At 40.1% G+C, this 11,231-nt stretch overlaps 1 protein-coding gene and 1 long non-coding RNA gene across 2 annotated transcripts in view; one reads left to right on the top strand and one right to left on the bottom strand.

Annotated features, from left to right (window-relative positions):
- LOC101857211 (ikaros family zinc finger protein) overlaps positions 1-7,719 on the top strand; it is a 17,124-nt gene extending 9,405 nt beyond the window's left edge. Inside the window, exons 2-4 of the mRNA XM_005109374.3 lie at positions 892-1,491; positions 2,824-2,983; positions 3,748-7,719. Coding sequence (XP_005109431.1) covers positions 894-1,491; positions 2,824-2,983; positions 3,748-4,939 — 1,950 coding nt within the window. The 5' untranslated portion in view covers positions 892-893 and the 3' untranslated portion in view covers positions 4,940-7,719. The remainder of the gene's footprint in view (positions 1-891; positions 1,492-2,823; positions 2,984-3,747) is intronic.
- A 3,147-nt stretch (positions 7,720-10,866) lies between these two features.
- The window catches only part of LOC101857062, a 5,584-nt gene continuing 5,219 nt past the window's right edge, over positions 10,867-11,231 (bottom strand). Inside the window, exon 2 of the long non-coding RNA XR_004859195.1 lies at positions 10,867-11,061. This is a non-coding gene — a long non-coding RNA (uncharacterized LOC101857062). The remainder of the gene's footprint in view (positions 11,062-11,231) is intronic.

The following is an 11,231-nucleotide window of genomic DNA, read 5'->3' as shown; positions in this document are numbered from 1 at the left end:
CTGTCTGTCTGTCTGTCTGTCTGTCTGTCTGTCTGTCTGTCTGTCTGTCTGTCTGTCTGTCTGTCTGTCTGTCTGTCTGGTGGGTTGAATGTGTCTACTCTGTCTAATTACGGTTAGAAAGTGGATACCTTTTATAACGTTCTAAAGTCAAATCGAGTCACACTTGAAGATGACAGATAGCGCCACTTGACTACACCACACCAATATGGACATTACATAATCACACGGGATTCGCGATGCCAATCAAAATTCCCCTCTATTTGCTTCTATCGAACATGCACGCCCCTAAGGGAGTGTTGGATAAGATCAAACACTCCCGACTGTGGCTGTCCTGAGCCCGAAGGCGATTATGAAAGCTAGCCTTGGCACATTGATTGATTGTACAACGAGGGTGGACATAGACCAGTTAATTATTCCATAACTCGATTTTCAAACTTGAGATCTGACACGCCATGCTCGTGTCATTTTCAGCTCTCGGAATTGGTTGAATGATACGACATCATACCGAAATTGTGTTGTCTCTTTCAAAAAGTATTCTTCTAAAAATCGCTTTTAGTTCTTAGGATAATTAGTATGTCGACTTCTAAAGTAAGTTTCTGGTCTATCTATCTATCTATCTATCTATCTATCTATCTATCTATCTATCTATCTATCTATCTATCTATCTATCTATCCATCCATCCGTCCGTCTGTCCACACAATAAAACTTGAATTATTCAGTCATTACGCACAGTTGCAAAAAGATTTGTTTGAGGGATGCCATTTGTAGGTCCTCTGTCGTTTTGCTTTGGTCCGTCCATAAACACAAGATCTATTTTTTGTGTTTAACTTCCATTTCACTGAAACTCAAAGAGTTACTCCTTTGTCAATGTTATTCTTCATATCTTTCAGATATGGAGTCATATGAAGCACTGATGGAAAATCAGATGCCACCAAATTCTTCCAACATGGTAGACTACCCCGGATCCTTCCCTCAGTTTCCAAACAATGGAAGCATCCCCAGCTCTTACAGCAATCTGCCCGGCATGTCAGGATCTTTCTCTGGTCCCCAAAGCCAAGGTACCGGTGGAGGGAACTTGCCCATAGGAGCGTTCAGCACTCCCAGTTCACAGTCTGGCTATGGCAATATGTCATCTGCTACTGGTTCATCATCGTTCTCCATGCCCTATGACGCCCCATCAATGGTGGGGACTTCAGCTATGGAGATGTCTGCCCCTCCGATCGTGTCTCCCACTACTAACAAAGTGATACCGTCATGCAACTACTGTGGTCTGGTCCTGTCCTCCAGCAATGCGCTCATTGAGCATAAACGAATTCACACAGGAGATCGGCCATTTGTGTGCCATGTCTGTAATAAACGCTTCACACAAAAGGCTCACCTCAATATTCACAAAAGAACTCACACAGGCGAGAAGCCGTATGCCTGTCACATTTGCCACAAGCGTTTTGCTCAGTCTTCCCATCTGACAAGTCATAAACGGATTCATACAGGTAAAGTGAACTTTTCTCTGTTCCTTTTGATAATTTACTTCATTACACTAGTTTTTCCTTGTTAACGCTTTGGAATTTACGCTATTTGCATCTTGTTGAAAGTATCTATAACACTTTATGAATTGCTTGTCATGAACATGTAATTACTAATTGAGTCGACAGATCTTTACAGTTTCTAAATTATGAAAATGTCAGTGTCGTGGAGAATAGTCATGCTTTCAGTGTCAGTGAATCTGTAAATAATCTTTATGAGCAAAATATTGTGCTCTCTGGCTGCTTCACCATGCTCCATACTTTCTCTTCTTTTCAAGTGTAGAGTAGATTGATTTAGATTGGAAATATTTTGCACCCCTATTGAGTAAAACATAATATATAATTTAGGAGGCAGGCTGTCTGGGCCTACTGCGGGTCAGTGAGATAGTGTATCCCGACAGAAAGACAGAGATACACTTGATTTTAAACTAACTTCCTTTTATGTGAGAATTGAATTGAAATATTTTGCATGCTGGGACGAAGAGTCTAACCTCTTCACCTTAAATCATAAATGTCTGTATACTGTATGTCAACAGGGTCAGTTTCCTTTTGATAAACAATTAGTAAAGTGTAAATGGGCTGTTTGTTTAATTTTACTTCAAGAAGGTAGTTGACTTTGGTTTTTACCATACAATTGACTTGCTTGTTTCTGATTTTGAAGTACATTTCATTACGAAGTGTGACTGTTACACTTTTCTGACTAATCTGTGTTTCTTTAAATAGCTGGCAAAGTTATAGTGCATAACTTGAACAAACATAATACTGGTCATTGAAGTAACTGGTGAAGATAATTGTCTGATTCAGAGGTACTTAACTAACTTGACATTGTTGTGCTGGGGTCTCCAAGACAGACTTTAAAGACTTGTCTATAGAGTTTCCCCTCTACAATTACTCTCCTCCTTTTCTTTATATGGTACTCTATTTACAGTAATACCTCTAATCTTAAGCCCTTACATGACCTACTGTGTTGCAAGTTCCATAAAACTTACTCATACTAGAAATATGACAACTCTTTCTCATAATAATCTTTATAGTCTGTTAAGATGGGTTTTGTCTGTCTTGTTATTGTTTTTCCTACTTTGCATTTAAATAAGCTGAGGTTATAGTTTTGTAAATGATAGTAGGACTAAGATGGTAATATTGAATAAATTAGCTAACTGTACTGAGGAAGTTATTCTGAAGTTGTGCGAACCTTCTCCGGAGAAGTACAAGACTATAGAGAAATATCACTGCAAAATTTGAGCAGAAGTTTCAAAACGTAATTGAGTATATTTATTATTCTATTTTGTGAAATTGCAGATGAGAAGCCGTATGTTTGTGGAATTTGCAATGTGGGCTTCACGCAGAAGCAGCGGTTAGACGCCCATCTGAAGAAGCATCTGGATCAACCAGGCCAGGAGCTTGGAAGACCTCCACCCTTGATGACTGCATCAGGACAGCTGGAGCAGTATCGGCAAGGGTGAGTGCCAGTGAAAGTTGGCACCGTAAAAGGGTTCGTGCCTAAACTGGCTTGTTGTTAAATACACCTTTGATAAACATTTTAAAAAGATGAGCCCTGTTTGAATAAGCTGTGGATGGAAATACTAATATAATGTGCAGACTGAGGCATTGTGGAACTTAAAAAAGATACAAACTATCTGCCAGTGTTGGGGCATTACCATAGTGCTTGTTCCCCAGCATGCATTTGAAAAAATATTTTGGTCTAAAAATGTTGTATGGGAATATATTCAAGAAGCTTTCTATCCCAAGTCTTTTATGTATGTCCATAAATATCTATGAGCCATTCTTTACAGGTTAGCATGGCTAAAACACCCCGTTCAGTTCATCCATGACAATGATAGAAATGAAGAATTTGTATGAAATTTAACTTTTTCTACCAATAAATGAACAAACGATTTGAAAGGAAGTAGGGTGTCATCCACAGCTTTATAAAATGAAGTTATGTTGCATTGAGAAGTAAATCCTTTTACAAGGTTTGGTCATAAGTCAAACCATGGATTGTTGCCATCTGCTGCATATAAGAATAAGTAGTTTTTGTCCCTATTATCATACACTATGTAGTAAGTAATGTTGACTGTTATCATGCTTGTATTCAAATGAAAATTATTCCCAACTCCCAAATGATAAATACATGTAGTGATTCAGGTTAACTGGATGCCGGAGAAAGTGAGGGTTTTTTTTACAACTAATCTGACTGATATCTTTGTCTGTTTTTGTTGCCAGACCAGCCAATGATGATAATGCCTTCATGCAGATGATTGGCCATGGAATGCCTTATGTGAAGCAAGAGCCAGATCTGATGGTGGGAGACGGAAACTCTGTTCCCATGGCAAGGTCAGCTGGAGATGTCAAACGTGCTAGTCCCATGGGGAGGAGCTCTGGGTCAATGGGGCCAGAGTCTCTCATCAAAAGTCAGAGGTCAGAGGATGAGGGTCAGGGTAAGTCTAACAATGGAGGTCAGAAAGGGGAAGAGGGAGAGGAGATTGAGGGGGAGAAAAGTCCAAGCATCTCGGCCCCAAGCTTTTCCTCTGAGGGGATGTTCCTCCATCCTTCAGGCTATGTGGCTTACGGGGCTGTGGAGGATGGGGAACAATCAAGTGAGCAACCAGCAGCTTCTGAAGACGCCGGCACACCCAGCACTGCTACTCACCCTCAGTCCACATTGCCCGCGTCTGGTGGTCACCGGCGAAAACCCACCGTGGTGCGGAAGAGGTACAGTGAGTCGCCTGCGGAGGAGGAGGACTTATCGCCTGCTCAGACCCAGGATGGCAGCGGCTCCAGTGTATCTGAGTTTCAGTCTTTTCAACCGCTACAGGCTAAGACTCCTAGCAATGACTCCAGAGATGAGGAGGCAGAGGAGGGTAATGCTGATGAATTCCATGATACTGGGGAAGTACTAGATGACAAGAGAGATCCCCCGTACCAGAGTAGTGCCGGGCGTACGCTTGGTCCTGGTGCATCCTCAAAAGCTGCCTCCTCTGCTGTTTCTCAATCACAAGGGAACATTATGGAAACTCGCTCTCACAGCCGGCGTTCACTGTATCAGAGCCAGCCGCGCTTGCAGCACTCAAGTCCTATGAATGGAGAGCGGATAAATGCGCCCTCAGGCAGAAGCGCAGGCAACCTCACCTTCTCTGGTCACACCGGCACCATCTCCAGCTCAGGCCTGGTAAAGGTTAACAATCGTGTCTCCCTGGTTAATTTCACGGCAGAAGAGCTCGTCTCCCACCTGATGAAGCGGGATGATGTCCACAAGTGTCAGTTCTGCTGCCTGATATTCCAGGACGCCGCCATGTACCACATCCACCGCAACATGCATGACAAAGGGGACATACGCAGATGTAACATGTGTGGGAAGCTGTTGCAGGACAAGTATGACTTCACTGCACACTTTCTGAGTATGCATCAAAGCTAGTCACGGGTAAAAGATTGCCCAAAAGGAGATAGAGCTGTGCTAGTATAGGTACACAAATGGAAGAAAGCATTATTGTCTTTATTCCCTCTGGAAAAATTATGTTTCTGTGGTTTATACAAAAACCATCAACTGATTCTTTGCAATGTTTGTTCCTAGTCCAGGCATTCATTATTCTCCGAGCTTCTGCAATATTTTGCTGATTCATCTATGTGTCGTGAATGCAATTGTTTGCTTTCTGTGATGAAATTATTATTGAAGATTACTTACCTGCATCATGGGCATTATTGTAATTTCTCAATAAGGTGTAAGTTGGGCCATAGATTTCCATCCCTAAGGGAAATGATCAATTTTACTTCTATAGCACGCATAATGAAGCTCAGTGTTTGTCAGGCTGAAGTAGCTTATTCTACTGACGAAATAATGACACATGGAGCTTAAATCAAATGACTTTTTCGAATTTGTGAGTTGAATATTTCCCATATGAATGGTAACTTGTGGCTCAGTCTGGTAATTAATTCACTACTTTATGGGAAGATAATGATGCATTGAAACCCCTAATAATATATTGTCATGTGTTCTTTTTGTTTCTTTGTATGCACTCATTTGATGAACTAACCATAAATGGCATCTTTGATGTAGTGATTAGGCGCTTTGCCATCACGGGCAGACGACATGAGTTGGAATGTTGTATCCCTCTCCACATGACCCTGACAGGCAGGACTGAATGAGCCTGCCTCTTAAATGATCTCAAGTGCTCCGATCGGGCTTAAAACGTCTACCATTACATTAAAAAAAATATAACTAACCCAAGACACGTTGTATCTGTGTCATTTGTTGTAAATTTACTGTCGCTTTTCTAGTACAGTTAAATTACAATTTGTAGACTAATGCAGTGATAGTTCACATGTGTGTTTACACAGCATAGCTTTGAATTATGACATCCTAGACCAGGCACTGTCATGGCCACTGCTCTTTGCTCTCTATAAAAACGCCCCTGGGCTGGCATGCACCACCGGGGGCGTATATTGGGGGGCAAGCCTACAGTCTTGCTATAATCAAGTACTCTTGCAACCTTTCCCGTCTTGCCCTCCTTCTGGTTCCAAATAGAGTCAATAAATGGTGCATTCCATGGAGGACAGGAATAACATCAGAGTGCACAGTCTTGGAAATTATAACACCAGTCTATGGTATTAAGTTACTTTCTCTTTGTAGTAAAATTATTGTGTCTGTACTTGTGTAGTAGAGTGACTATCTATGAGGTGCAAAGTAAAGTTCTGTGAATTATATTTTATAAGAATAAATGCCTCAAAGCAGCCATTAAAGGAAAACGCTTTTGGACACAGAACTAACCTCTGGGAGTAGTTTGAAAAAGAAAGCTGTTTTTTAGACTGTTATGTCCAGAACACTGGGTCTGTTGCCCAGGAGGGGGGTTCTGACTGCAGCATGATGAAGGAAGCCTCCTCGCAATAAAATACTGAGAATTTTTTTACTCTTGAAGTTCACAAGTTTGCAAGGACAAAAGAAATAAAGCTGAAAAGGATCTATTATCATGAATGGATGTCGCCAAGGATTTTTTGTTGCTGCCTCAGTCTTAACTTTCCCAAGTGACTGTACTTTAAAAAATTTGTCTTCAAGAAGCTGTCATACTGGCATCTGTGGTATAGCTGGTAACTTTTATGCTGTTGCACGCTGAACATGTAAATTCGATGTCAGAGTGTGGAAGTTTTTTTTATCAAGTATCTCTGTCTGTCTGCAGGGAGTTTGTGTATCCCATTTACCCGGGTTGTGCCTGACAGGCAGGGTTGTAGCAGCCTGCCCCTCAAATTATCTAAGTTGTGTCAATGGAGGCGTAAAACACTGGCAATTTATTTTAAAAGCAATTATTGATAATGTGAATCAATTCCGTTGTTCTCCGACATAATGTAGGCCGCTTGTGTTTTCTGGTGTGGAACTGGAACTGGAATATTCATTATGCTTTGTGTGTGTGGAGTTCTTTTGCAGATTTTGTCGCATCATTCTGAAGACATTATAATAATAAAAGGAAATATTGAAAAGGATTTGTACAATGTTTTAATTGTGCAGAAAGTCTTTTATTCTACAATATTTGTAATACAATGAAAGGAAAGAAAGCATTGATTGTTCATACATGTACTTTGTTTTAAAAAAGATTTCATAATAACTTTTAAAAGTAAGACTAGATCTATACTTACGTGTACTTTCATGATTTTGCTGGTGCAGTTTTTAATCTCTGTGTCTTTTCTTTTGTTCTTTCCTTGTGGGGATTATAATAATATGGTCAGAATGTTTGTGTGAATCTACTGCCACTGTAAGATACGAGCATGTGATTTTATTGTCACAGCAAAAGATGTTCTTTATCTGATGGACAGCTTGGTGTATGCTTTATGTCGTAGAAATCATAGGCTGTGGTAGTCATAGCTTGAGAATTTGACTTTGTCTTTTCAAATGGTGTAAGTACATATTCAAGGACCATGGTGAAAAAAATAAATCCAGGTTTTTTTTAAATGGCTATAATGAAAGCGTGATTCAAAGTCTGAGCAAACATTACTATAAAGCTGTTAGATGGCCATTTTTATCATAGTCAATTGAATGAGTGTTGGAAGGTGAGGCTTGTCTCTCTATCTAGAAGAAAAGCGTGCATATAAAGGAGTGTTTTCTACAGCAGCCTTTTTCACAGCTGGACTCCAAGTGGTTTTTGTGAAGTTACTGGTATGATGTAGACCACAGGAAAAGTATTTTTTAGGGTACGTAAAAAAGAAAAATACAGTATAACTTGGATAGGTCGAGCACAGAAGATTCGAAATAATGCATCCGTCGGACTGTGCCTTCTTTATCTTTGTAAGGTATCCCTCGATTTACCGAGGCCGGTCTCGATGAATTGGAGCCATCCGTGTTATACTGTACAATGAAATCCATGTAAATAGTAAGAGGTTGATTTTATATTTTTTCCATTATAATTGACCCCAACATATGTTACTGTTCTGCCAAATTTCATGTATTTGTTTACTAAATGACGGGTAGGTTTGGTTTGATTTAACATGAAGAGAGGATTGGGAAGTCCCATTTTTGGTCTCAATTAGTCTGAGATTTTTCTTTCTCGTAGTGCAATAGAATTCGCTTGGTAATTTTTAAAGATTGTGCTTAGGGATACAGAAACCATCTATCTAATCACGAAACTTATCTAGTTGGTATCTACCCTCTCTCCTACAAAGTCAGGGGACACTTAAAAAGGCCATTGAATTCCTCATATATTATTATTATAATGAGAAAGACAGTCCGCAGTTGTCCAATATAAGTTGTTTAAACAATATCATTTCTAGTCAATCAATGTCCCCTCCATAAATTATGTATTGTCCCATCTAAAGACTTTTCATTCCCAGAATGCTATAACTAAAATGCCTTTCATGTGTCCACGTAATTTATGTGCAGCTGGTTTATGGACCATACTTATTTTCAGTATTACATTCTTCCTAGTCTGTTCCTGATAGAATGTGGCCATTGTTGTGTCTGTTGGTCTTGAATTAGAACTCGTCAGCAGTTACAGCATGTGTTTATAATATTAATATAATGTATGTTATGCGGAGTAAAGACACAGGTTGGAGTAAACCAGCAAGGTTGTGACAAGCTTATGATAGACTTGGATTTCTACGAGTGCTACATGACCTTTATTTGACGGTAGGCAATGGCTTACCTCTCTTGTTTCTGTCTGTCTTGCCTTGGCTATTGCTGGGTAGAAACTATTATTATTATGCTTTTTAGTAACCGAGATCAGGGGTAAGAAAGGCGGAAATCCAGCTTTTGAACATTTTCTGACGGCTTGCCTGTATGTATTGCAATTTTGTCATAGACTTTGTGATGATAATCTTAGAATAACTTCATTGCCTTTTATGAAAAGATATTGGTAAAAACCCCCCGAATATTGTGGTAAAGAAATGAACGTTCATAGACATGTACTGTACATGATTTCAAATGTCCGAACCACTTACCATGTCTTTTCGTTCAATGTTAACTCTTACATCAAATTTAATATATGTAGGGTGTAATTGCCCAATTCTCGCTGAATTTAAACATTTTTAGGCTCTTTTTTTTTGGTCAGCAGCCTCCCAGTGTAAGATGAGGTTATGTGACTTGCGTTGTTATGGTGCTCATGTACAGCATTAGTTTATATTTTGTACTCAAGTTGGTTGTTTAGTAGTGCTGAAATTCAGATCTGACGTGTTCAAAGGATGGTAGGAGTCTCCCTTTTCCTTCTCTTTCATTCTCTCACTGTTGGTGGTTGGAGGGCACCATTTGAGGGATTCTGCGTTTTATTGTCCTTTGCTGTTGCTTATCAGACTGTTTTACTTTTTCCCTTCTCCAAATAGATGCCCCCCCCCCCCAGGGCAGTGGTACTTTTTAGGCCATTCCCAAAGGAGGGATATTAAAATGTTCTTATGCATAGTAGAATTGTAAATGAGCTGATTTATCAATGTCATGCTCATACTGTGCTGAAATAACATTGGGGGAACTGCTGTTTTTTCTTTCCCCAACCTTACTATTGTCATTTCTCCTCTACTTCTTTTGTATGTTTGTCACTCTCTTGTGAACTGCTATTTCTGGGGTGCCTTGATAGTCGAAGCAGACTTCGTGCTGTTTAGGCTAAAGAGGTGAGCAGAGTAAGCCTGATTTCCGGTTTGGACTTCTCTGTTGACATCCATCCCTTGGTACTCATATGACCTTATGCAGTTGCGAACACCGTAAAACAAAACAAATCGATGGCCGAGTGCAAGACTCCGGCGAATAGGTTCTTGCATCCAGCCATCCAACTGGAAGTTATCGTAAAATTGTCCTCTGTAACTCTCACCATTGCCTGGGCGAGTGGTTGGAGGGCGGGACGTAACTGGTACATCCTGCTTCTTTTCTTTCTTTCTTCTTTTTTAATCGGTTTATTTTTAACAATAACACCCCCCTTTTTTTATCCCCTCCATTCCAAGAATAAAATTTATTATGTGGATGTACATTGTACTTCTCTTTGCTCAATAAACAATTTCCTGAACTGGCCAGGCTGGTCCAGTTAATAAAAGACTTGACCCATGTCCAAACTTTGATGATTCGAGTCCAAGCTGGATTGTTTTTCTTTCTCTTGTATTTTATTATTCTGGTAGCCGACTGCAGTAGTATATTATTTCGCCATATTCTTGTGTTCTGTTATGACATCAGCTCCTCTTCCTTTAAAATGTTTTATGTGAAGGGAACTCGACCACCTTATCCTCTGTCATGGGTCATATATTCTTTGCTTGTCATACCAAGTGTACACTGCCAATTTCGTCCATTTGATTGAATTGGGCCCAACCAGACTTTCTTTCAAGGATGTGGCAAAAATTATGATTTTTTTACAATATGATTGGGCTGACCTAAATTCGATTATTATGACTTTAAAAAATCAAACACGTTTGTTTTCAAGGTGGTGAGTCAAATGAGTCCTACGGTGTCAAAATGAATGAAATTGGCAGTGTGCATTTGATAAAAGTTGGTTGGCCCAAGTACACTCCTTAGGGGTGTCCTCCCTTGTCTAGTGGTTGGGGGTTGCCATATATTGTTATGGTTCAATGTTTTGCTCCGCTGGGTAGGATGTGTGCCCTTGGAATAGGTATTGTCCTCTTCTCTGCTCAGTTTACTCAGCGCAAATGGGAAACTGGCACTCAGCATGGAGGAAGGGGAGGGGGGGGGGAGGCGATGTGCCATTGATTGCATTTAAGCGCTTATCAGGATGCCTCCCGTAAGTCTTCTATGAAAGGCAAAATTGGAGTAGAAAGGTCTTGGAATGTTTCTTCATTCTATAGTCTATCAGTCTTGCTTTTTCCTCGCTCTAAATTACCGTTGTGTGGTTCTTTTGACTCAAGCAAAGAAACGAAAACATAACACTTGATGTAGGTGAGAATGGAGAATGCAAATTAGTATTTATTATGTTTGTTTTTCGAGGCAAACGTATTTGGTGTTGTAGTAGGCCTAAAACGTGTACTACATCGCATTACTTTCTCGTTTTCTTGAACTAAGTCTTTGTCGTTCATGTCCTGGTCACTATTTGTGCTTCAGACGGATGCTCGTCTGCTGAATGTTGTGGGCTGGGGAAGAAAGAAAATCGACTGTTACATAATGTACATCATGTGGACAAATAGAAGCCGTGTCGAATAGTGTGAAGTTAATTTAAAGATTATATCGTTGGTGTCAAATGTTGGATGGGTTTTTACTCGGCTGTTGAAGAGAGTGTGTTTGTGTGTGTGTGTGTGTGTGT

The sequence above is a fragment of the Aplysia californica genome, unplaced genomic scaffold (genome assembly GCF_000002075.1).
Source record: "Aplysia californica isolate F4 #8 unplaced genomic scaffold, AplCal3.0 scaffold00772, whole genome shotgun sequence".
Classification (NCBI taxonomy): Eukaryota; Metazoa; Mollusca; class Gastropoda; order Aplysiida; family Aplysiidae; genus Aplysia; species Aplysia californica.
The sequence above is the reverse complement of the archived record's forward strand: the minus strand, read 5'-3'. Positions and strand labels throughout refer to the sequence as shown.